Raw genomic sequence first — 27,715 nt, forward strand, 5'->3', positions numbered from 1 at the left:
AGGAGGGGGTAACAAACTTGGTTATTTTCTTAGAGGAAGAAATTAGTCACGGAATTATTCTGTGCTGGTAGTATGGGATGAAAAATTGATAACTTTGGAATGTACGTAGAAATATTTACAAAAAGTCAAACAATACTAAAGATAGTTTGAGTACAAAATATCTACTGCTGGCTTCTTTCAAATTAAATTATTGCTGCATTACACAACATGCATCATGTCATGCTGCAACATCACTCATTCAGAGTAAATGGATGCAGGTTACCTTAAGAGAGAAAAATGAGATCAGGTTTCCCACCAAGATTTTAGGGCAAATCTCTCAACATATGCTCTGTACAAGACAAATATTGAATGTATTAACTTAAAAGCTAAGCAAAGTTGTTAGTTCTATTGAACTATGCATTATTCATCTGTAGCATCATTAAGGCTACATTGAAAAAGGGCCCTTTACTCAGCAGAAGACAGGTGAATTTTCTGCAAAGGTGTTGTATGAAGTCTTTTCTAACTGCAGAAGAAACATTTTAAAATAACTCCCTTTCAAAGTTTTCTCTGTCTTCATATTTCTTTGAGTTCTGCATAGTCCACTCAAACTTCACATCTGTTGTGGTAATATCTTGGACGTAGGCCATTTCTGAATGTTTAACATTAAACATCTAGTTAGTTATTCTCCTTATTTGTCATAACCATAGTACCTCCCCAAGATTAGCAGCAGAACTGCTCAGTTACTTTCATTTTAAATGCTCGCAACCTGGGTTCCAAAAGCATGACCCCAAAAAAGTCTAATTTCAATAAAATTTCATTTTTGTCTGGGTTTCCAATCAGTTCTATCCCTGACTTGCCAGCTGTGCTCTGTACCAGAAAAGATGAACCAGAAAAGCTTGCTGGACAGCAGTAGGCGCTGGGGTGGACTGTGGGGTGATATCAGGCAGTGAGCAGAGATGCAGGAGTCAGGGAGAGAGAACAGGGCTTGTGGGAGAGAATGGGGTTAAGCAGGGATGATTAAAGGGAGAGTCACCCGTGGCACAGTTTCTGTGCCAAGGCATTAGTACAGTGGCACAGTTTCTGTGCCAAGACAGTACATCAAGGGCTACCCTCGTACTGCTGCTCTCCTCTCCACCTCTTCCCCTGGTTCAACTCAGCTTAAGCCCAACGTTTTAATCATATTCCCTGCTTACTTCCCATGGTGCCCTACAACTTCATGCCTCATACACAACCCTACTCACCCGTAGAACAAAGGCTGCAAGTTGTTCAAGATGAAATATATTTGGGCTATGGATTATGAAAAGCAGGTAGTTCAAGCTGAGAAGGGGAGTTAATAAGTGGATCAGAGCTGGGCATCGAATGACTTAACTGCTTATTTTCTTGCTGTTTAGAGTTTAGAACAGGCATCAAACATATGGGCCAGATCCAGCCCAACTGATGTATTTATGTAGCCTATGTGACATTCAGATTGTGCAAAATACCAGCTTTCATTTAAAAAAAAAAAAAGTGTTTATGGCCCTCCCAGTTTTGTAGAATCCTTCCAAATGTGAAAAACAGTAAAGAGATGTAGTAATGCCTTCCCAAATCTGCAAACAACCTATAACAATGGCTTAGAACAGTGAACTCCCATATCCCCTATTAATCTCAATGGAATGGCAACAAAAACATTTTAATGTGAACACTAGCTATTGCACTGCTGATCATATTAACAGATGGGAGTGAAGCTCACAGGAGGGGTACAGGGAATAGAAGTTGCTGCAGGAAAGGAAATACAGAGGAAAAAGTAGAGGAGATACAAAAAGACAAGGAAGCGGGAGAGAAACCGAGAAAGAAGGGTAAAAAAGGAAGAAAAACAAAAGATAGAAACGGTAGCAGCCCAAACAAGGAGAGGAGCATATTTTCACTGTAGACTAGTGCAGAATAAGTGTGTGTTACTCTGCTGAAAAAACAGCATGAAACCTGTATCTATCTGTGCCTGGATTTATTTTAGGAAAAACATTCTTTATTAAAAGTGTATTTTGTGTGAGGCAAAGTGCAGGTGCAAATGCACATAGTCCATGACAAAACATGTCACTGAGTTGGAATATTGGATATATCTGCAGTAATCATGAAGGCCTTAGTGTACTGCTGAGCCTCACATGACCATATTTCATGTCATTGGACCTCAGTTCTGGCTGATGGGTGATACAGAAAGATGAACTGGTTTGTGAATAGGGCAGTGGCAAGTTGTTCCAATGATGGCTCAGAAAGAAAAAAAAAATACAAAAATATAATGGCAAACATGATGTATTGTTTTACACTGATTTGAAACCATGGTATGTAGTGTGCTCTGAAGTTCTAGCTGCAGAGTATATAGTGCCTTGAAAGTTCTTGTAACATTTAGAGACCAGACAGCTGTCACTGAAAGATAAAACTAAGGCTTTTTTTCAGAGAAAGCTTGAAGCCTTGAAAAGTCAACAAGGCTTGATTACTCAGACTAGCAGTGTCAACACCAGTGCCCTTCAGGCGACTTATTTGGTGTGTCTGCAAATCACACAGTTGTGTATGGTGTATATGATTGTTTCAGAATTTTGTTAGGGTTAGAAACACCTACCAGATAACATCGTTTCTCATGTTTGTGACATGGGTGAAGATATATGAGAGAAACTGCTTTCATAACTTTGGAAAAGTCTCTAGCTGGCAATTCAGCTTGATGAGTCAAAAGAAGTCTGAAGATGTCTCTCTGAGGGTATGTCTACACTGCGAAGTTGTCGACAAAACTTCTGTCTTTCATGGATACTTAAAGCCCACCCCACCCCCCACGAAAGACAAAAGTTTTGCTAACGCAAGTGGCAGTGTGAACGCGGCTTTGTCTCCTGCTGACAAAGCTAACACCACTCCTGGGCTGGAAGTATTTTGTGGGCAAAAGTGCTGACAAAGTACTGACAAAGAGCGTTTACACACGCTGACTTTTAGTGACAAGGCTGTGTCGACACAGCCTGGCGCTAAAAGCTGCGTGGTGTAGACAAGCCCTAAGATACTGCCTGATCTGAGGGGTGGTTTGCTATCTCTGGTGCTACACAGCTAATTTTTGTAAGGTAGGTTTCTGATGGTTCTGTTGGAGACTTGATTTTCTGTAAAGCACAACAGTAGAATGCCATTCAAGACATTTCAAAATGTGTTTAGACTTCCACATTTCGTAGGAGCTGTGTATGATTATCTGGATGCATAGTGCCAAAGTGGTGACAGATAAGGGTAGTGTACGGTTTCAGAGTAGCAGCCGTGTTAGTCTGTATCCGCAAAAAGAACAGGAGTACTTGTGGCACCTTAGAGACTAACAAATTTATTAGAGCATAATTTTGTGGGCTACAACCCACTTGTGCATCCGAAGAAGTGGGTTGTAGCCCACGAAAGCTTATGCTCTAATAAATTTGTTAGTCTCTAAGGTGCCACAAGTACTCCTGTTCTTTTTAAGGGTAGTGTACTAGTCCATTGATGAAGAACATCACACCAAATACATCCCTGCCTCACTGTTTCATAAACTGCTAAACTGTTGATAAGAAAATGCCTGAATGTCTGTGTCAGATCATAGATGAATTCAGAACTTTTGCATTGCTCTGTAACTACCAACAATCCTTTCAGACTGAAGAGTTGTGAGACGATTTTCCTTCTGTCTCACAGATGGGAAAGAGATGTAGTGACAAGTGAAGTGTTAACTAGATTCTTTTAATTACAAGCAAAAGTGGAGATTTCCCATAATAATCAACGATCTCCCTGTAGTGAGGGAGCGTGGCCTCCCTCCCAGATGGACAGGGAAACTCCCTCACTTAGCCCCTGGTGGGTGGAGCCAGGGCATCCACACCCACCCCGCTGGAAATAAAAGGGCGAGACAGGAACCAGAAGTATAATGGGTGGGCCCTCAAGCTCAGTTGGGCCAGAGCTGCCAGAGGAGAAGGACATCTCCCACCTGCTGCTAGAGCTTGAGCCTGATGGACACCACTACAGCACCAAAGCCCCAGGTGCCGGGGATGCCGAGGAGCTGTTGGGGCTGCTATTAGCTGTCTACCCCGGGAAGACCGATGATGACCCTGAGACCCAAGTACCGCACAATGGGAGTGTAGGAAGTAGCCCAGGGGAACCAGATGATAATCCGGTTGTATTGTGACCTGAAACTAGGTCAGCATGTTTTGGGCAGATCCCCGCTGACCAGTGACAGAACACTCTGCCCAGCCCTGGGCTGGGATCTGATTGAGTTGGGTGGGCTCAGGTCCCCCTACCACTCCACCCCTGGGGTGGCAGCCTCCCCATCTCAGGCCAAGATGCCCACATTGGTCTGCTGTCTGCCAGAGCTAGGACATCAGACTGTTTGCTGTCTGTCCAGACAGAGAGCTGAACACCTAACTGTTTGGTGCTCCTCCGTGCCTAGGGGCAGGGTCCCTAGACTCCTTTGCTGCTTTGCCCTGACTGCAAGGCACGGCTACTTAACTGTTTGGTGTTCTGTCCTGCCGGAAGCTCAAGCTGCCAGTGCTAATTCCCCCTGAACTTGACGCCTACAGCAAGGGGACTTGGCCTCCTTCCCAGATGGACAGGGAGGGACGAACCTGACCTCCTACACTCCCCTTGCTGACACTCTAAATAATTCATATGGGTGGCATATTTAGCCTATCTCATTGATATCTTTGATCACCTGAACCCACTGAACACTTATTTCAGGGCAGAATATGAATGATTCTGCCTGCACAAACAGGGTAGAAACATTCTTTAGAAAATTTGTTCTTCTGAAGTGCAAAGAAAAGCTGGAGTCGTGACATTCTGTACCTTGGGGGAGCGCTCTGTAACTCCCGTATTCCTCATTTATATATGATTGTGATCTTGCATATAAAGCAGGCCCTGTGAGTATAGGGGGAAAGGTTATGATCTGCTGAAAGTCATTTCTCTATCCGTATATGTATATCATTAATGCATATGAAGTTATGAGAATTGTGTTGTATGGTTGTCACTAAAACATGCTATAAGTTGGGGAATCTCCCCAGAGGCAACAGAAAGGAAAGTAGCCAACACCCGGGTGGGGTGTCAAACAACCCATCACCAGCCATTGTCCAGCAAGGGAGCTACAATGCAATGACTCACCTGCATGAGGCCACACCGGGGGAATTGCTCAACCTTGCCTGGAGACTCAGCAGTGCCCACCCAGACATGCCTGGACTTGTGTTTTCCAAGCATGTGGACTGAGAGTATAAAACCAAACACAGGGGGCTCATGCTTGGCCTTTCTCCTTCACCCACCTACACTGTAAGCAACAAGGACACTCACAAGACTGAAGACTCCAACTGAGGGGACTGGCACAGATTTCAAGGGTGAAATGTGTACTATGAACTGTGGGGTGAGAAAAACTGCTTAATCTAGATGTTGCCCAGCCTAATAGGGTTGAGAGTTTAGACTGCATGCTTACATTTTCTTTTCTTTTGGTAACTAACTCTGACTTTTTGCCTATCACTTAATATCACTTAAAATCTGTCACTTGTAGTCAATACATTTGTTTTACCGTTTATCTTTACCAGTGAGTTTGTATGAAGTGTGTGGCAAATCTGCTCAGGTTTTGCAAAGGCTGGTGTAGATCCACTTTCCATTGATGAAGTGGTGAACCAATTAATAAATTTGCACTGCTCAAAATGAGCAGTGCAAGATGGTATATTCCTGAGGTACAGTGCTGGGAGCTGGGGGGATTTGGCTCTGGTGCTTTTCTCTGTATGATTCATGAGAGGCTCTGGGAGCATTCATGCAATCTAGCTGGCTGTGGGGCCCCACATGTGGTTGTGCTGAGTGATCACAGCACCTGGAGGGGTTTGCTGTTGGTCACTAGCAAGGCATTATGAGAGACCGCCCAGGTTGAAGAGAGTTCAGGGGGCACAGCAGTCTCTCAGTCCCAGGCTGCACCCCGGGGATCCCATCACAGTCATTTTTATCTTCTTTGAGGGAATTTAGGAGGCTATCAGACTATCAAGTACTCATAAATCACCTTTGAAGGGAACTTATGACTTAATTATTAGACTGTTTTTCTACTGTCTCATAGTTGTGGAAAGAAGTTTACCGCTATTGTCTTTACCTTTGGTGGTGTTGATGCTGACTGGGTCATTGCAAAAAAACTGACGGACCACTCTTGGGCCAAAACCCACAACTAACTTGTCTATGGAGTTTCTGCTAGAGAATTGTCTGTCTTCTGAAGGAATCGCCAGCCATCTTTAGTTGCAGAAGCCATGGAAGTTTTAATCTCACCTTCATCCCTTATTTCCGTAAGTCAGGTTTCTTTTCAGTGGCGATTTTTTTATCACAACTGCCTGTCTATTGAAAGTGAAGTAGAATTGTATCGCCCCAATTCCATTTTGTCTGAAATATCATTCATCAGCAAAGCAGGTTCATTCATCAGATAGAATTGTGAGTGTATATAGATAGTTCAGCCTGCACCCAATTTAACAAGAAAGAGGTGCTTCTCTACTTGAAAGAGGTGAAGAGAAAGTAGAAGTCAGGAAGAATGGTCGTAGCTGAGGGTATGTATGAAAGAATTGCACAACATCACCAAGGCAATTCAGATGGATAAAAGCACACTAAGTATAAGAACATAACTTTCTACATCCAGAATTTCAGTTTCTATGTCCATTTAGCTTCCCCCTTTCCTTTTAACAGGCTGAATATTGAGAAGAATTACAAGTCCTCAAATGTGGATTTTTGTACTCCGAAAACAAACCTTATTCATATATGTATTAGTGAAATGATAACTAAAACTCAGGAATGCGCCTGAGAGAAAGGGGTCATAGTCCACAAATAAATATATGAATTGGTTGCCACCTTTGTGGAAACAGGCAGTGCTGGAGCACCGGATGAGGACAGGAGAGCAAGATCAGTTCAGACATGTATCTAAATGAATTTAACAGTAACAGTCTTCACAAAGAATGTGATAGGATAAACTTAATCTTGTTTGGGGAACATCTTCAGAAAATCTGAATAGGAAGAAGTCTTCAAAATAGTATCTGAGTTGCCTTTGTTATCATTAATTTTTTTGTTTTTTGCTGAAATGCTAATTTTTGAAGCATTGATTGAAAAATGAAACTCTTCAGAGGCAGGAGTATGTGTGGTTTTAGGATGAAATTAAGCTCAGTGCAAATGTGTACTGTATTAAAGACTAAAATAGATTGGGGCATGGAGGGGGGCGGGGGAGGGAGGAATTGTTGTGGTCAGTGTATATTATCCAAGCTCAAGGTGAAGTGAAGAGACTTGAGCCTGGATAAGACTGTGAAATAAATATTATGTAGACCAAAGGTGCCTCTGCCTAAACAGTTTTTATTGCTTGTTTACTATCAGCAGTTGCACATTTAACAGAAACATAGGGCTACCAAGAAAACTGAGCAGGAATGAAAATTGTGCAGTAAACTCTGGAGATAAAATAGAGCAAACCAAGACAACTGATATCTTAAGAACTGGTGTGTCCTTGTTTCAGGCATAAATGAAATACAGACCAACCTTTAGACTTTAATGTGAGGAAACACTAACCTGGGACCCTTTGCCGGACCTATTTGGCTGTCGCTAGTCCATGACAAAGATATTTGGCAACGTCCTAGGGAGGCCTTCATTCAAAATGAGGTAATGATGCAGCATCATAGAGAGTTTGTTGGAAACAGTTCAGAGGAAAAAACAGAAAATAATAAAAGAAATTTTTGTATTAAAGCAGTGAAGTATTTATCTGTCATTGGATGTAATCCTTGCTTCTGTATATCTAAAACTGTTTTACATGAAAATGACTATTGCCTGTCTGTTTCTGTTTGGTTTTTTATGCTAAACTTTTGCTTTGATTATGCTTTTTTGGGGGGAATCTAGCATTACCATATAGCAGTGTTTCTTAACTTTTTTGTGCTGGCAACCTCCTTTGGACATTTTTTAAAAAAAATAATTGTCTCCCCCTTCCCCCCCCCCCCCCCCCCCCACACACACACAGATTAAGCCCAGGGCTTCAGCTTCAACTTCTCACGGCTCAGGGTTTCAGCCCAGCATGGGCTGAAACATGTAAACTAGCTTTGCAGGGTCTCCTGTGGCATGGGGCCCCAGGCAATTGCCCTGATTCCTATCCCCTAACACCAGCCCTGCTTGTGCCCCCCCCCCCCCCCAAATCTCTCCAGCAACCCTTGTGAGGATCACAACCCCAGGTTGAGAAACACTGCCATATGGTATTTTTATCTATCAAAGCTCTCTGTATGCTTAACATTCCTTCACTTGTTCTCCAGTACCTATTTTTTTCTATTCTCAAGCTTGTCCTAAGTAGTCTTCCTAGTTAACAACTTCTCAACTTGGTTATTTGAAAAGAAAAATGTTTACCCTTTTAGTGCAACAGTGCAACCTTCAGGAAAACCCATGCTATTGTCAGGTAGTTTGGATACCGTCTGAATAAAACTAAATTGTTTAATCTTCCTCGAATAGAGTCCAGATTCTCTTAGTGAACTTTTGTTCACCTGTTCTCCATTCCCCTTTTATGAACAGTTAGTGTCTCTAGAGAGTCTTTCATGATGTTTGCTTTCCTTACTCATTATACTTTGAGGGCATTTCATTCATGTCCCCAAATGGCCTAAAGTTTGCTGGGTATCCTTTGATTAGACCCCTGTGATTATAAAGTCAGTTCTTACCAAAATAAGGTATTAATCAAGCAATAAGTTAATGAAATCTAAGAATAGCACCTCAGGATATAATACAGTAATATGGGACATGATGCCTGTGCCGTCTTTTTAAAAAAATCAGTACTTTGATAGTCTGCTATTTTTGAGGACATTCATGGTTTGAATTTTCAGGTTGCTACCAAACTAAACTTAATTTAAATTGTTCTGGTAATTGAGTCACAGATGTAAGCAAAGACTGACTTGAAATTGCTTAATTAGCATATACATTTGAAATCATTTACAAAAATGTTCAGTTTTAGCCCAATATTTTGAGCTACCACAACTGCTGCCCCAGTTGAAAACTGTTAATGAGTTTTGAACATTTAAATTAACTATCACAAAGGACATAACTTAAATTGTTTTATATAGATATAGTAGTAAAAACATACTTTTTATGTTATAGGATGGTTTGATTTTTTTACAATGTATTTTGGACTAGTATTTGTATACTGTATGATGTGTTAAGTACTTAGTGCAAGGCAGATTTGTTCACTTCTGCTATGACTGGTTATCTGTAAATGAGTAAAATATTTAATTGTATACATTGTCTACTTCAGCTCTTTTCAATTTGTCTGTTCCATGTTCTTGAGTCATTTTTCATGTATATAACTGTCAGACCACAGCCTTGACACATTTTATGGGAGAGTACTCTGTAGTTTCTGCCCTTTTGATGGAGACCTCTGAATTGGGGTAAGGCTCTAGACATCTTTTCTTCTGGGTGTAGTGTCCCTTCAGGGTTATCTGTGTGACAGTTCTGAAACGACTGTCTGAAAGTAATGGTCTCATCAAACAAGATTCATAGAGACTAGAGAGAAAACAACATTTTAAAAACATTTAACTGTATGCATAAAGTCCAGTTTGAAACTGAAAACCTTAACTAGGTAGCCTCACTATAGTTTTACTTACAATGAAATAAGAACACTTTCAATTTTTGTCTGCTATTAGATCAGGGAACATTTTGGAGACTCTTTCACTTTTCCTCTCTCCCCCTCTTCCACTCTCTCCCCTTTCACTCTGGCTATGGCTAGCTTATCATACCAGGCACACTTCAGAGTTATTTACATAAATGTTCTCTCTGATGGGGTCATCATTGCTTTTATGAAATAACAATTGTATATTTTAAAGTCATGCATTCTAATGTCCACTGGTCTTGTTTAAACTGATTCGAGGGGTTTTATTTTATTTATTTTGCCTTTCTTTTTCATATATTTATTGGAAGGTGCGTTCCTGCCATAATAGATTTTTCAACCCTCGTTTGCATCTCCTCTATCGCCTGTGTGCTTGTCTTAATGAAAGATGTTAACTTTGAAATCAGTTAATTTTCAGTCCCTTAAAGAAATAGTTATATTTCCTTTAGTCATTCCATCTTATCAGAATCCCAACTGTAGATGAAATATGAATTCACAGATGCAAAATCCATCACATTGTAACTGACTTTACCACTTAACTGACATTTTTGGAAGTAAACATATTTAAATGTTGTAAGTACTTAATACTGAACAGACATTGGTCACTATTGACATAGGCTATACGCAGCAGTGATTTTGAGGTGAAGAAAATCACTCTTGTTACCAATCACTTTAGCCATCCAGCTCCCCAGAATTTTAATTATGTGAAATTGCAGTGTTGTAGCCATGTTGGTTCCAGGATATGAAAGAGGCGAGATGGGTGAGGTAATATCTTTTATTAGACCAACTTTTGTTGGTGAAAGAGACAAGATTTTGAGCTACACGGTGCTCTTTTTCAGGTCAGAGATACTACCTCATCCACCTTGTCTCTCTATTATGTGAAATGGAAGTTATAGAGGATGGGAGAGTAAAGTGAATTAGTACTCCTGTTTATGACAATTTACCCAACCTCTGTCTGCAATTTAAAAAAAAAAAAATCTGCATAGATTTTAGAATCAGTAAAAAGCTACTTAAATTGTGGCCACTGAGTACTCATTATGCTGCAAGATGCCATTTTACCTTTTAAAGTGGAAAGTGATAATGATTTAACATTTTATAGTTGCCTAAAAAAGGTAGTGAAAATCTTGTGTACTTTAAATATTAAAAAAGCTACAACTGACTAAAGAATCTGCAGACATGTGAGCTAGTGTTCTGATAAAGTAAGCTAATGAAGAAAACAAAAATTGCTCTCAAAGAGATGTTCTTGAAAGATTTTTAATTTAACAGCGGTTTCTACACCACTGATTGTCAGGAACCATTCAAAATTCAATATGTTATATGTGTGGATAACTTAAAGAGTGGGGTTTCAAAGAGGAATGTGGAAGTAGTTTAGTAAAAAGGAAGGGTATATAGAAATTTATAGTTAGAGTAATTAATTAATTATGAGGTAGTCCATACCTGTATTTTGAAGATGCGTGAGGAAAGTAATTCTAAATAATACATTTTGGAAAGTCACAAATTAATAGTTTGTATTTTTAAAGCACTTCCATCTAAGGATCTCAAAATTTTTGGAGTATATCTAGATTAGGAATTTTTTTTTTTACTCATTTATCTTAGTCTAGATATACCCTAAATGTTTGTAAGGCACTTTAACTAACATGTTTTAAAACCCTAGTGTATTTTAACTTTCTCTGTCTACGCTAAGGTTTTAAAACATTTTAATTGACATTAAAAAAAGTGTTATCCTATTCTATGCTACCCTTATAAAATTAAGACTTACACCACCACTGTGAATGCAGGTCATTAGCAAATATACTGTAGGGAACAATGCTACATGGTAAAGGAATAGACTGTAGGACTTAATGGTTCTATTCTATTTCTGATTTTTTATTAAGAAATTTTTAAAAATTACCATTTAAAGTGTACACAGTCAGAAAATTGGATGTTCTGAAAATAGTTTTAAAAAGCACAATTTGGATATGTCCCTTTAATGGCAGTGTTGAGGGGTTATCTTACACAGGGGTTAGTCTAGCTGATTAGGTATGATTTTTCAGTAACTGTACAAACAGCTGGAAAAAGGCATATGAGCACAGGAAAGCTTTTGGACAGTGGTCTCCAACCTTTTTATGCACAAGATCACTTTTTGAATTTAAGATCAACCCAGGATCTACCCGGCCCCATCCCCACTCTCCATCACTCGCTCTCCCCCCACCCTCACTCACCTTCACTGGGCTGGGGCAGGAGGTTTGGGTGTGGGAGGGGGTGCAGGCTCTGGGCTGGAGCTGAGGGGTTTGGAGTGTGAGAGAGGGCTTGGGGCTGAGCCTGGGGCAGGGGATTGGGGTGCAGGTGAGGGGTATGGGCTCTGGAAGGGAGTTTGGGTGCAGGAGGGGGCTCTGGGCTAAAATAGGGGTTTGGGGTGCAGGAGAGGATGAGGCGTGCAAGCTCTGGGAGGGAGTTTGGATGTGGGGTGCAGGCTCAGCTGGGGCAGGAGGTTGGGGTCTGGGTCTAGGAGTTTTGGGGTGGAGAAGGGGGTGAAGTGTGGGGTCTGGGAGGGAGTTTGGGTGCAGGAGGGGGCTCTGAGTGGGGGCAGAGTGTTGGGGTGCAGTAGAGGGTGAGGGGTGTGGGCTCTGGGAGGGAGTTGGGGTGCGGGCTCAGGGCTGGGGCAGGGGGTTGGGGTGCAGGAGGGGGTGCGAGGTGCAGGCTGCGGCTGGGAGGCGCTTACCACAGGCAGCTCCTGGTCGGTGTTGCAGCAGGGCTAAGACAGGCTGCCTGCCTGCCCTGGCCCCACGCCGCTCCTGGAAGCAGCTGGCATGTCTCTGTGACCTGGGGGCCCGCAGGTGGTTCTGCGTGCTGCCGCTGCCCCCGTCCTCCAGTGCCAACTCCGCAGCTTCTATTGGCTGGGAACTGCGGTCAATGGGAGCTGCGGGGGCAGCGGGCGTGGGCAGCATGCGGAGACCCGTGCCGGCCGCTTCCGGGAGTGGCGTGGGGCCAGGGCAGGCAGGCAGCCTGCTGAGCCCTGCTGCACCGCCAGACTTTTAGCAGCCGGCGATTCACTGGCAGAGGCTCCAGGATCGACCAGTCGATTGCGATTGACTGGTTGGTGACCACTGCTTTAGGAGGTGGGAGAAAAATACGTGGAGGGCCTGAGACAAGAAACCTTTTTACATAGTGCTAATGTAACTGGTGAATTAGAGCCTTGTCTTATTCATAAGAAAACTTGCGTACATGGGAGAGAAATTGACCAATGGTTCTTGTTCTATAAAACTGGCTAATTTAAAATTCTGTTGGCAATCGTATCAGTAAACTAATTCAAGTACAGATATCAAGCAATCGTGATCCTACACAATTGTCTTTTGACAAGATACACATGTTGCTGGTTATCTTCTGAGACACTCAGTAAATAAATTGGGATGGCTGGTTTGATGTAAGCTTTGTATGGATAAGTTAAAATAATGTCTGATTCCATGCATCTTTACAATTTTTTTTTTCTTTAGGCTGTATAGAGAAACTGCTAGCAATTGCTGTTTGGGTTATGTATCCACAGACAGACCAGTATAAGTGATTCAAATTTTTAGCTGTTATTTAAAGAATCTCTTAGTTAAGCACAATGTTTTAGCTATGTTCTTTTCTTTTAATTTCTTTGATTAGCAATGCACTTTTCTTGGCTTTTGTAAATCATTTTTTTTAATGACATGAAATACAGCTTTTAAAAATGTGACATGCTTTATTGTTAACTTTATACTAATGTAGTCCTAAATGCTTATATTTCAGTGCCAAATCTGCACTTACAATTTTTTTTCAAAATTACAAGTGGGTTATTTTTGCTTATTTTGGTATCCCGTTTTGAGATAGATGCCTTGGTAAAAAACAAAGCCTTGCTTTGGAAGATCTTCAGTTCTTCTATGGATATGTAGTACTTAAGAACAAGCAGCATTCATTTCAAGCTTGAACTATATATTAATTAATAAAGTAGCATGAGATAGTGAGACTAATTTCAAGTGACACTTCTGTGTTTTATCAGTGAAAGCAAGTTGAATACGTTGGTGCAGAAGCTTCATGACTTTTTGGCTCACTCATCCGAAGAATCTGAGGACGCAAACTCGCCTCCAAGACTATCTGTGAGCAAAAGTATAGGTAAAAATATATATATTTTCCCTCTTTTAAATGTACACTCTTATTCAACATCTTGGGATGTAGTGCAATAAAATGCATTTTGATGCAATATTGTTCTTGCTGTTTCCTTCTTAAGTGGAGATATCTGGATAAATATACAGTAGATTCTTGGTATAAATTGCTTTTCATTTGTGAATATAAATGTTCTGTATGTTAAAACATTATAAAAACAACAAAAAAGTATCCCAGTATTTGTTCCTCAGTATTCCGTTTCATGGAAGTTAAACTGTGTGTTCTTGGGGTTTGGGATGTTTGTATCTTCCTCTGGGATACTTTTGGTTCAGATTTCTCATGGTTCCCTATTAACACTGTGTAATAGACATATCTTGTTCTTCTGCTGAAGTTAAGATCTTTTGACCCTCACAATTGTGGAACAGAGTGTGGGGGAGTTGCTTTCATGTTAATTCACAAAGTGTTTTCACAATTAAGTCAGAAACCACTGAAAACAGAAGGGCTCTTCTAAAGTAAATGATTAGGTTTCTTCTTGAAAATTATTGGTATCTCCAAAAAATCTAATAGGTAAGTGCTGGATTTAAAAACAAACAAACTTCATTTTAACTACATTCAATAATGAAAGCTTTTAAAATAAACACACAGGAGAAAATTATAATCTAATGTATAGTAGGAATCTGGCTTTGTTATAGATATAGACCTTTTCAGACTCCAACTTTCTTAAAACGCTTTCCATAGCAATGAACTTAAAAACTGTTATGAAGTGACTGTGTGAGGAAAGTTGGGATTGTATTAGCTGAGGAATATAGTTTCTTCTATTTTCAGACAGATCCATGGGATCTCTAAAGGGACGCTTTCAAGAGAAATAGTTAACTTTTCACTAACAACTCATTTACCTTATTAAAATTGACAGAAATTTTAAAATCTAATTCTACTTGATTACCACCTGTGGTTTTTCTCTTGTACTTCTCAGATCATATAGTGAAATAAGAGTGGTCATTTTCACTTTGTAGTTACTTCAGCTTTCTTGTTCTCCTGATATAACAGGATGCAACTGTTTTGCATTTCTAATGTTGTTTAGGAATATTTGAAATAAAAATTATTTTTATATGAAAAAAATAAGTGCTCTGTCAGATACTCAGCATTGATTTCAATGGAGCTAAGAGAATTTACATCAACTGAAGATCTTTATATTCATATTGGGTTATGTAAAACTTCTGTTAAAGTCACAAACTTCTGCTATACTTGATAATATCCATTAAATCAAAGGGAGTTCTGCTTAAAATTTCATCTTAAGTATAGCATCTCTGACAATATTGTCCCCTTATTACTGCATTGTAGTGTCAACACTGACTGTACGATTCAGTTTCTGTTTGGTGCTTCAATTCTTTATTTCAGGGCACCTTTGCCAAAACCAAACTGTGACATGGATAAACAGATAATATCTGTCATTGTGAAGTTGTTCTGAGGAGGATACTGTTTGCAGCACCTCTTTCTCGGTCCTGTGTAGTTACAAATGTGACTCTAGCTCTTGTCCGTGAAATAGAGAATTACCGTGGAGCAGAGATACACCGATTGCTTAGTCCTTTTGACAGATTTCAAGGGTGTGTGTGGGTGATATCACACACATATATATAATTACAAAACACCACTGTTCCCTTGTGTGTACGAATAATGATAGTCTTTACTCCTTTGGTTGCATGCTATTTTTCCATAGGACCTCTGCCTCATTCAGTGCCCTGCTCTGGGGATGAATTGTATAATAAAAAAAGATTGTGTTTAAAGGCACCTTCCTCATTTGTTGGAAGGTGTCTAGTGAATGAGGCAGAGGATTTCAGAAAGAGAAAGGAGGGTCTCATGGTCTTCATTGTTGTCCTGGAGAACTGGATTTTGGCCCTGCCTCTGCCACAGAGTTCCTGTGTGATGCTAAACTAGTCACTTAAACCAAACCTTTGAGGTGCTTGCTAATTGTGTGTGTCTCATTTTCTGAGTGCCTAGCTTGATATCTTGAAGTCTGATTGGCAGAAGTGCTGAACACTCATAATTTAAATCAATGGGAGTTGTCCTTTGAACATATTCTGAAACTATTCTGAAAAATCAGATCCTAGGATTTTCAAATTGGGTCCCCAAAATTAGTGGATGCTTTTGACCATAATCTCTGTGCCTCAGTTCCCCATCTGTAAAAGCGGGATAATATCACCCCCTCATCTCAGAAGTTTTGAGAAGACCAGTTAATTTTTCTTTGAAGCACTCAGCTTACTGTAGTGATGAGCACCATAGAAAAGCCCATGTGGAAATAATTTTTTCTTCATAACCAGATTTGAACAGTCTACAATAAATTGAACAATGAGGAGAAAACAGAATATTGAATAGCTGCTCATTAATCACTGTTTATCCAGTGCACTGAATGAGGCTGCAGTCCTGTAGAAAAATACTAATGTGATCATATAGTTTAACACTATATCGTAAAGCATGCACACAAGGGGACTGAATGAAGCTTGTTTGGGCAACCTTAATCTTGGAAGTTCCTAAGTTTTGTGTGCCTGATTATGCAACTTTAGTGGTCTTTTAACTTAGTTTTTGTGTGTGTAACTTTTTCTCTTAAGAAGAACTTCTGTTTTTTTCAGTTTGCTGTCATGTGGCATCACAACACCACATGGGTGGAACCTTTAGATACACTACACAGACTTCTGCCACTTGAACTAGTGGAGTAACTGATAGCAATAGTAAGTTGTTATCCTCTATGTGGATCAGTACTAGAGGGACATCAAACACACATTTAACCAGTGGTTTTCACAGATATTTGCTGACAGAGGAGGAATAGTGAGACTCAGGAATCTGCCATTCCAGGCTCTGGAGGGGAGTGTTCTCTAGTGGTCACAGCCACTTCTGCCCATTTCCTCCAAACTTGACCCCCTTCTGCCTCATCCCTTCCAAGGTGTTCCAGTCCTTCCCCTCTCCCTCCCCGGCTCCTTGCACCAGTCCTAGTATCCTTATCTTCCCAGGCTCTACTCAAGCTTCTCGTTCCAGTCTTCTTGCCCAGCAAGTTCTTATTTCCCCCTCCAGGCTTGCTGTCATAGTTCAGATCTCTGACTTCATCATTCTCTCATCCCCTCCCCACACCTAGTCATGGTCTCTGCCCAGCCAGTTCTGATTTCACTCCCTTTTGAGCTCCTTGCCCACTCTCTGTCCTCCCTACCCCTCCTGCTCCTCATTGCATTCTCCTTGTCCAGTCTGTCTACCCCTTCCCCACTCCCTAGTCTTCTTGCCCAGCAAGTCAGTATCCCCTCAGCTTCCTGCTCCAGCCGCTTCACGTCCAACTGCATAACTGTTGTCTCAGTCTCACCAGACTTTGTGTGCCAGTATACGCTCCTTCCTGCCCAGTCTGGCTTCTGTCTCCTGTGTATTTGAATCGGGCAGCTTCCTCCTTCATACTGCACTGCCTGGATGTGTTACAAGAGAGTAGCGGTGTCATTGAGAACATAGGAAAGACAGGCTCCCTGCTCTCAATTCCCCACCCTGATGCTCTCTCAGCTCTGTACTCCTAGACTGGAGAGAACATGCTCAGTTGCTGTGTGGTGATGACATGTTCAGTCTGGTCAGCACTGTGATGCGAGGGGGTGCAACATGCTCAGTCACTCTGTGGGCATGGTGAGAGTCCGGTCACACGTAGGTGCAGTGAGATTTGAGCATGCTCAGTGAAGATGGATTCTTCAGAAATTTAACTGCTAAAATCAAAGTATTCTCTGCTGAGCATGTGCAAACTGAAATTGTTACTATTTAACCAAAGTTAGGTGAATTTTAATGGGGATGCCAAGAGGGACATCCTTAGCACGTCACCCCTCAGCCAAATTTCAAGTCATTAGTTGTCACAATTTTGGCATGACTGTACCTTATACCCCTCTCTTGGTCTCTTAAGGGCACCCGCTTAGGGTTTTAGGTACTCAGCTATCGCCTCTCAAGTGGAGACATGCATCTCTCTTCCTCTTGATGGGGATTTTAAGGCTTCCCTTCCCAACTTCCTGCACTTTGATATCTCTAGCAAGCCAGTCTACTTAAAGGCCAGTCTACTTGTGCTTTGCTTTCTGTCCGAAGGCTATGAACAGCAAATAACCATCAGTTACAAGTTACCATACTGCTCTTTCTAAGCAAGCATGTTTATTCTTAAGGTAAAAGCATTATAAGCGGGGGAGGGGGAGAAAAGTTCCTTCAGGCATGCTAAAAGCTTACCATAGGTTACCCATTATTCTTATAGGGCCTTAGTAGGCCAGAGTCTTTCCAACCCTTCCACAAGGGTTCGGGCCCGCTTGGACAGAAGGTCCTGTCTGTTTGCTAGATCAGAAAGAAGTCAGTTTAAATGCAGCCCTTTTAAGCCAAAAGCCCTTTCTTGGTTTTCCTAGTCTCTTGTAACCCAGTTTGAGTCCCAGTATGCAAATACTCCAGCAGGTGGTACCTGTCTGGTACAATGAGTGATTCTCCTTAATCACCCTACAGTGTTTTAGTTCCTGAAGGAGCTGTAATAATTCATCCCCATGGAGTAGAACACAGTCATACATATAATTCCTGGCCCACAGTGATACATAAGCATAATATAATGTTTCCCCAAAGACACTGCATATGGTTGCAATATCTGTCACAATAGTCACAGGGTTTAAGGCCAGAAGGGACCATCAGATCAGCTAGCCTGACCTCCTGTATGTCACGTGCCACCAACACCACCCAGCGCCCACATGCTAAACCCAACAATTGAAATGTGACCAAAATGTTAAAGCCCACAGGACACTAAACTGTTATGTGCCAGAGGCAGAGAATAGGAGGGACTGAGCTGCACCAATGCCTCAAACCCCTGCAATGGCAGAGAATTTTTTAAGTGAGAGATACCCAGATGACCCCAGCAAGTGACATGCACCTCATGCTGCAAAGGAAGGTGAACCCCTCCCCAAAGTCACTGCCAATCTAACTTGGGGGGAAATTCCTTCCTGACGCCACATGGTGATCAGAGCCTGAGGATCTTAGCAAGAAAAATCCAGCTAAACATCTTGCTGCAAAACAGAGGGACATGAGAGCACTTAAGAGAAATGGTCTGAAGAATTTGATACATGGACAACATACTTTTCCTTACTTTCATTTTCATAAACACCTGCATTGTATTGGCTGAAATTTTCCAAAAAAACATTAAGCCTGAGGCAGACACAGCCGGTGTGGAAAAATTCAACCCAAACAGTTTGCATAGTTATAAGCAACTGAAAATAGGTCTTATAATGTAAAGAGTGCTATGAGCCTAATCTATAATAATCACGTGATATCTTTATGAAAAATAACATTTTTGTACTTCCCATTAATCCATTTCCTGTGAGACTACTTCTAACATTCTAAACCTTTGAGCAATTTCATATAGCTGCATTATAAAGAATGCTGAAACAGAAATATTCCCTTCTCCCCCTCAAAAAACCTGTAACATTTCTCTCAGAATTACACTAAGTGGGGGTGCAGAACAGGTAATAATCAGTCCTGGACCAATGACATGTTTAAGGTTTAATATCCCACAACCCATTAGGGCTAGAAATAGGGTTGGTATATCTGGAAAAAGGAGAATCCACAATATCAAATGGGATACATCACTTATTTTTAGCTGTGCTAGCTAGGTCCTTGATATATCAGTCCTTAAAGTCACAATGTTATGTACAGAGGTTTCAGGAATTTATTGGTTGTTACTGCTTTTCGTGTAAAGCATATATAGTTGCCCTCTGGCTCCTGTAGTATGAGTTCTTTATTGGTGGAAAAAGGTTGAAAAATAGTAGCAATGACATTTTACAAAAAAAATTAAGAATTTTTTTTTTTAATTATTTGGCATATGTGCAATAAATGATGCTGTGGTGTTATGCAAAGGTTTTATTGTGATGATATAAATCTCACTCCTCATCCCCACTGACTAATTGTCCAATTAGTAATGTTTTTTAATAATGCTGGTAAAATGTTTATACCAAACCATCATTTATAATTTAAAGAATTGTTAGTGGTTTCTACCATTCAGTGAATTATACTTTTTCCCCCCCTGCCCAGGTAAAAGTAGTGGGCCTGAAAATAGTCCAACTCCAATGGAAAACAACAGGGAAGAGGTAGGAATAAAGTATATGGTGCATTTGATTTATAGTAATGCTGGTAATACAAAAATGGCTGGTATAAAATATATTGATTAAATTTGAATTAAAATCTGTATTGGATTACACTACCATATCTGCTGAATGTGAAAGTTGATTAGGGAACTTTTTTTTCTAAAAGTTGAATTAAAAAACCACAATATAACCTTTTAAATGTATATGAATGACATCCATTATGACTTAGCAGCAATTAAGCATTCACAATTTAAAAATAAAAAGTAAAATAATAAATTCAATGTGCTTTCATAGTTTTGACTGTTTCCGTATTTTTCCTATGGTCCTTCATAATGCATGAATAAATGTATACTTTGTGGAAGGTATCACATTGTACTATCATGAGGCTTCTAACCACTATTAAATCTTTGCTGAGAAGTTGGGAGCTGCTGCAATTTTGTGAATTATCATGGTTGAGGATTGGCAAATTGCATAACAGTAAATTATACCCCTATTCATGGAAGTATTAAGGCTGTCAATTAATCGCAGTTAATTCACACAGTTAACTTAAAAAAAAAAAAACCCCTAATCACGATTAAAAAAACAATTGCGATTAATTGCAGTTTTAATTGCACTGTTAAACAATAATAGAATATCAATTGAAATTTATTATAAATACTTTTCAATGTTTTTCTACATTTTCAAATATATTGATTTCAATTACAACACAGAATACGAAGTGATCAGTGTTCACTTCATATTATTACACCTCTACCTCGATATAACGCTGTCCTCGGGAGCCAAAAAAACTTACCGCATTATAGGTGAAACCGCGTTATATCGAACTTGCTTTGATCTGCCGGAGTGCGCAGCCCCCCCCCCGAGCACTGCTTTACCGCGTTATATCCGAACTTATGTTATATCGGGTCGCGTTATATCGGGGTAGAGGTGTATTTTTGATTACAGATATTTGCACTGTGTAAAAGGTAAACAGATACTGTTTTTCAGTTCACCACATACAAGTACTGTAGTGTGATTTCTTTATCGTGAAAGTGTAACTCACAAATGTAGATTTTGTTTTGTTACATAACTGCACTCAAAAACAAAAGAATGTAAACCTTTGGAGCCTACATAGTCCATTTAGTTCTACTTCTTGTTCAGCCAGTCGCTAAGAGAAACAAGTTTGTTTACATTTATGGGAGATAATGCTACCCACTTCTTATTTATAATGTCACCTGAAAGTGAAAACGGGTTTGCGTGGCACTTTTGTATTGCAAGGTATTTATGTGTTAGATATGCTAAACTTTCGTATGCCCCTTCATGCTTCGGCCACCATTCCAGAGGACATGCTTCCATGCTGAAGACGGGTTCTACTCCATAATGATCCAAAGCAATTCAGAATGATGCACGTTCATTTTCATCATCTGAGTCAGATGCCACCAACAGAAGGTTGATTTTCTTTTTTGGTGGTTCGGGTTCTGTAGTTTCTGCATCATAGTGTTGCTCTTTTAAGACTTCTGAAAGCATGTTCCACATCTTGTCCCTCTCAGATTTTGGACAGCACTTCAGATTCTTAAACCTTCGGTCGAGTGCTGTAGCTGTCTTTAGAAATCTCACATTGGTTCTTTCTTTGTGTTTTGTCAAATCTGCAGTGAAAGTGTTCTTAAATTGAACAGTGTGCTGGGTCATCATCCGAGACTGCTATAACATGAAATATATGGCAGAATGCAGGTAAAACACAAAGCAGGAGATATAGAATTCTCTCCAAGGAGTTCAGTCACATATTTAATTAATACTTTATTTTTTTTAATGAGCATCATCAGCATGGATGCATGTCCTCTGGAATTGTGGCCGAAGCATGAAGGGACATACAAAGGTTTAGCATATCTCGCACGTAAAGCGAGCAGCATTCTCTCCCGTAAATGTAAACAAACTTGTTTGTCTTAGCGATTGGCTGAACGAGAAGTAGGACTGAGTGGACTTGTAGGCTCTAAAAGTTACCTTGTTTTGTTTTTGAGTGCAGTTATATAACAAAACAAAATCTACATTTGTAAGTTACACTTTCATGATAAAGAGATCGCACTACAGTACTTCTGTGAGGTGAACTGAAAAACAGTATCTTTCGTTTACCTTTTTTACAGTGCAAATATCTGTAATCAAAAATAATATAAAGTGAGCACTCTACACTTTGTATTCTGTTATAATTGAAATCAATATATTTGAAAATGTAAAAAAAAAAATCCAAAAATATTTATCATTTCAATTGGTATTCTATTATTAACAGTGCAATTAATCACACCCTCAAGTGACTCACAAATATTGATGATATGCTCTTGAGTGAGCCACACCCGTCTTTAGCCCAGAAAGTTGTGAAGTGCGAGCCTTAACTGTTAAATGGACCTTTTGGGATGGGGGATTGCAGGGAAATAAAATCTTATGCAAGGGTCCTCTACTATTTTTAATACTCCCTCAATTTCCTGCAAATTTGGTGCATAAGAAATATGGTGTATGATTCTGTGAATTTCTCAAATCACAATAATATTCCTTTATAATTTCTGATGCAGTGTATGCTTGGTGGGGTTCAAAGTATACATTAATTTTAAGAGATCTTAATCCAGGTAGTAATTTATAAACTAAAAAGTCTCATCATTGAACCCAGCTAATTACACTACATTTACAAGCAAAACTTTAATTTTTGTTCTGCTGCCCTTGATTTGAAATGTAGTATTAACAAGAAATGGGATATGATTGGTTTAAACCCAGGTAGAAATTGACTTCTGAGTTGCTGCTGTATACCTAAGAATCCAAGAAATTAAATTTTTTGTTGATGTATGTTCTGGTCACACACTAACAGATGTTTGTGACTTCAAATTTTTCCTTGTTTTTAGGGCAATAGCTCTTCAGAAAGATCCAAATCTTTAGGATCATCACGTTCAAAAAGGTTAGTTTGAAAAGGAAAATGTGAATAATACTATTTGTAACTAGGTGCCTTCCCTAACTTGGTCTACAGAAACAATCCACGCAGGGCCAGATTACCATAAAGTGTAGATTGGCATGGAGCCATTAACCTCAGGCTGATTTACACCAGCTGAGGAGGCTCACTGTGTCAAGTCCAAATTTACCCCCTTCCTGGAGTATGGCTTGATTAACAAAGTCTTTATGGTATCTTGTTTTCTATCTCAAGGCTCATCAGGCATGAATGCTCATTGGGTTCCTCCTTCAGGACTACTCACCCCACACCCAGGATTTTTTTCCCTTGAAAAAGTCATTTCTTTGTATCCAAGTGGCGTAATGAGTTTACCCTGCCTCAGTGAGTCAGTAATACCCAGTTTACTCTTTACCAATAAAATCAATACCTGGTAACAGTATGGGGTGTTTCAGGCATACACTGCCAGTCTGATGCACTTCAGTTTATTAATTTTTTTTTTGCTCTCTTTCAAGAAGTAATGCACTAAGGTAATTGCTTATCAGTTTGTGCCTAAAGAAAACAAATTCTCAGTGTGGCCAAAAATAACTGCATTTTAGCAACCTTACACTGATCACATTCCTTCTTGTCTTTTGCTGTCTTATGGTAAACCTTACTGTTCTTTCTTTCCGAGCCTTTTACATATTTTAAAACAAAACAACATATCTTTTCTCTGGGTGGATTAAAAAAAACCCCTATGTATCTCTAAGAACAAAATTCCTCTTCTGTTGTTTACTGTTGTCACTCTTGCCCAGTCTATTTCTCTCTGCTTCGTCATCTCATGCAGTTTAAATTAGATTAAAAAATAGAATTTAAAATTACAAGGTTCCTGATCTAAGGAGATTGTGTTTGATTGCAAAGCACCATGTACACCTAAATTGCTATAAAATATGTATCACAAATGTGGATTTTTTTTCTCTTCATACAGGAAACCTACAGTTGTAACAAAGTATGTTGGATCAGATGATGAACAAACCTTACCCGAAACTGTAAATGAAGATGTTTCAAATGAAAACTCAGAAAATGATGTTGATATGAAAAGCTTACCTAAAGGTAGATCATGCGTTTTCTGTGTGTCTGAATTCTGTGAATTAGTGTCAAGACTATGATAGAATATGCATAATAGCCGCAAAGGGAAACGTTGCATACTTGGTCTGGTTTTATTTATTTTATTTTTTTTGTAATGTGCCGACCTTAGCAAGCAGGATACTGAGGACCTACTATGATTATAGCATTCAAAAGGTTAAAATATTTTTGTTTTTAAATGTCTGCTTTGAACCCCACATACATAAATCACTGGATCTACCAGGATGCACTGATTACTTAATTCAAAATATGCATTGAAATCCATATTTTTGTGGAAATAAAGACATGAAACAGGAAATGGTATTTTGGTTTTGTTTTTTTGTAAACATTCTGGGTAAAATTTTCATAAGTATCTAAGTCCCATTTGAGAATGGGATTTAGTTCTCGTAAGTGACTGACTTTGAAAAATTTACCCTTTGCTTAAAAGTATCAGAGGTTAGGCCAGATCTTGAAATATATTTAAAAACAAAACAAAAAAAAACTTGTAATTTTGGGTTATTTTTAGGTACAATACTTTTAAAACACCCTCTACACCATATTTTTAGTTTTAGCATGGTTTAAAAACAACAACAAAAAAGTTTGCTTTTCTTAGCTCTATAAAAGCCATAGTATCCCAGAGAGACCACTACTGCCCCTTGTGCCAGAAGCAGTCATTGTAGGGTTATTTTTACAGAATGTTGTATTACTGCAAGTTCCCAGGAGACACAGGATTGAAACCCAGCTCTAAATATGAGATTACACCTTTTTCTTCCTGTAACTTTGGTTAGGACTGTTCGGTTTTGTTTAAACATTAGTAAATTTAAGAATTTTGTAAAAAAGAAAATGAGATTTTGTCCTGTTGGTGGGGGAGGGAAGAAATGTCTATGGCTTTTGAGAGATGCTCAGTTAGCTGTCCTAAAACTCCTGGAGCTACAGAACAGTTGCATTGCAAGCTCACCCACATTGTCTCACTGTTATGCTTTATTCTGTTCTTCATGGACTGCATCTGGGGGTAGAGAGGATAGTTCGCTCTCCAGGGTCCATTCAGTTTTTGATCTCTGTCCTAAAATTGCAATATCAGTGCCAGTTCGAGGTGTGTGGTATTGATATTTGTAATATGGACACGTGTGCAGTAGGATATGTGTTGTTTATCAGTCAGTCATCATATAGCTTGTTGGGGAAAAATATATGCAATGTTGGCTTTTATTTAAACAGGAGTCTTGCACTTCACTGGAATGTCACTTGGATATGTAATGGTTTCCAACTTTTAAATGAAATCATTCTAGGTACAGTGGTTGTACAACCAGAGCCAGTGCTGAATGAAGACAAAGATGATTTTAAAGGGCCTGAATTTAGAAGCAGAAATATCGTTAAAATGAAACCTGAAGCTCCCAAAAAGCGTGGAGGTAAATACATTTTATAACATGTTTAAAATGGGTTTAAACTGCTGTTTATAGCCACATTTGGTACATCCAAAAATTGTACATTTTTCCTAAAAATACCTCCACTCTTCTGGCTTTTAGTTCACTAAGGGTTCTGTCCTGCTGAAATTAGCCTCCATTGCTGTTCCTGCAGTGCAGCAGTGAAAGCTAAGATTAGTTTTTGTAAAATCTCCTGCCTTGGGTAGCCATAGCATGCTTCATTAGGTATTCTGTGTAAATCTTCTTCACTCTATTCCCAAGAGTTTGATTCCACTCTGCTATTTTGCCATATCCTTTTTTAGGGAACAGTGGCATACCATTGCATACCCCAGAATTTAAAAAAACATGGTCGATCTGGTAGCCTGTGGGCTGAATCTCACCTGCAGGATAGTTCCATCTGGCCCCTGAACACATATTGTAGAACAAAATGGCATCCTCCGCATAGTGAGACCTTGTACATACGGTACATCTGAAGACAGTGTGTGGAGGGTGCAATTTTGGACTTCTTAAGGCATGCAAGTATAACTGCATGCCTTATTAAAAATGTCATGCATGCCACTGCTAGGGAAAGATGTTGGAATTCCACTGAATGTATTTTCTGAGGCTCCAAGAAATCCATACACATGTAAGCAGAGACAGAAGGTTAGTTGGTGAGGAAGATGTTTTTGTTTTGAAATCCCAGATTAATTTCTTGGCACTTCTCTGGCTATTAGTTATATACCTTAGGTCATATGTGGAAAGTTGTTATGCCAGCCAATTTTCCTTGACCTCTACTAGAATTGATATGCAAGTACATAGATGCTAATGGATAATATAAGTTCATCTTTTATGGACTTGGCAAATAGAAAAGAACAAGCAAGAGGCCATGCATAAACTACTCTGAAAAAAATAAGTGATTTTACATTCCTTTCCCCTCTTTATAGTACAGGCAGTTTACTATTTTTCCTATGTGAATTACAAATCAGTAACTTACTCCAGCCTAGTTACTCCTTTTTTAGTATATTAGTTTATATAAATAATTTTTTTCTTCCTCATATGTAGTTTGGGTAATTAATGGGAACCAAAAAAAATGACTGTGAAAAAGTTCACTTGCTCTTTTGTGTGTGCATGTGTGAGGTTTTTTAGGAGTTTTTTGAACATAGAGGAAAGATCAAACTAGATGGTTTATTTTTAATTATATTATTAGATGTTACATTCAGGACAGAATCTCATGGTTTTGTCTGAAGTGATAAAGGGCGATCACTGAGGTCGTTCCTGCTTACCGCCACATGGTCTGAATTGGAGCCTCTACTGTTCTCTTGTCTCTTGTGATGTACCTTTTAAAACACAGGGAAAAAAAGACTCTTTTATTCTTGTAAATGGTATTTTTGTTATTTTTGTAGTAGTTTTAGTATTAGTAGTAGTTTTTAGTATTTTAAGGATGTTGGGATGCCATTTTGCCAGTCTCCCTCCACTCCTCCAGCACCCATGCCTGGGTACTGGATTATGCTGAAGACACTGGGGTTCAAGAGCTGCGCTTTCTGCCCTCGCTCGTTCTCAGTCTGCGACAAGCACCAACGCTGCCTTTACACATTGCATCCAAGTGCAGTGTCTGCCTCTCCTTCCCAAGCCATACCCAAGAAGGCTGGGTTCTCAACCTCAAGAAGCACCTCCATGGAGGTTGCCATGGAGCTGCAGTTGGATCCAGATCAGGAGACCCCCTCGTAGATTGGTCTGAGCAATCGAGGAGAGTGCCTCCTACCACGGAGCTCCAGTCCGGTTCTGCTGGTACCAGTGCTGTGGACCCCGGGCCGGGGCCTAGTCGTGAGTGAATATAATGGCAGTAAGTTTTCCTCCAGGCCCAAGAAGGATACTGCTCCGTCCACGAGTTCTGTCCACAGGGAAGTGGCACGTTCCAAAGCTTCCAAGCATGATAAAAAGTTGCAGAGACCATTGCATCTGCCGGTTCCATCCACTGAGCCATGTACGCCTTCCAGGTTGGCACTGCTGAAGTTAATGGAACCTCTGGTTCTGAGGCAGTCCTCTGTTCGGCTCCCATTCTGGCTCTGGTTCCGACTACAGTGCGTACCACTGACACCAGGGAGACTTGAGTTGGCCCCTGAGCCTCATGAGCTCTTTGTCATGGAGGAGGTGAGGTCTCCGTGTTTTCAAGTGCCATCACCTTCTAGGGGAGTACGCTCTCTTACATTAGACTTGCCTGTTACTCTATGGCTTCCTTGGTTCTGCTGATTCCAATGGCACCACCATTCGTACCAGACTGACTTTTCAGCATTGGAGGACTTGGACAGAGTCTGCCCCTCCCATACTGCCAATAAAAGTACCCCAAGGTTCTGCTGACTCAATGGCAGTACCCTCCCTTTCCCCAGCAACAGAGCCATTGATACTCTGCTCCTTGGGGCTCTCCTTAGCAACTTCCGGATCTGCCTGGTTGGTCCTGCCTGGGTCGCAAGGTATTCTCCTCTGCCAGCCTCCAATTTCGTATCTCCAGTTACTTGGC

General features: G+C 40.1%; 1 protein-coding gene across 2 annotated transcripts in view; it reads left to right on the forward strand.

Annotated features, from left to right (window-relative positions):
* The window catches only part of ATRX (ATRX chromatin remodeler), a 136,727-nt gene that overhangs the window by 2,008 nt on the left and 107,004 nt on the right, over positions 1 to 27,715 (forward strand). The window contains exons 2-8 of one of the 2 annotated variants that reach the window (XM_024196772.2): positions 6,032 to 6,251; positions 7,454 to 7,596; positions 13,569 to 13,681; positions 19,736 to 19,791; positions 22,656 to 22,708; positions 23,661 to 23,785; positions 25,084 to 25,203. In XM_024196772.2, coding sequence (XP_024052540.1) covers positions 7,547 to 7,596; positions 13,569 to 13,681; positions 19,736 to 19,791; positions 22,656 to 22,708; positions 23,661 to 23,785; positions 25,084 to 25,203 — 517 coding nt within the window. In that variant the 5' untranslated portion in view covers positions 6,032 to 6,251; positions 7,454 to 7,546. The remainder of the gene's footprint in view (positions 1 to 6,031; positions 6,252 to 7,453; positions 7,597 to 13,568; positions 13,682 to 19,735; positions 19,792 to 22,655; positions 22,709 to 23,660; positions 23,786 to 25,083; positions 25,204 to 27,715) is intronic. The other variant, XM_024196773.1, reaches the window with a different exon arrangement.

The sequence above is a fragment of the Terrapene carolina genome, unplaced genomic scaffold (genome assembly GCF_002925995.2).
Source record: "Terrapene carolina triunguis isolate 2854851 unplaced genomic scaffold, T_m_triunguis-2.0 Scaffold131, whole genome shotgun sequence".
Lineage (NCBI taxonomy): Eukaryota > Metazoa > Chordata > Testudines > Emydidae > Terrapene > Terrapene triunguis.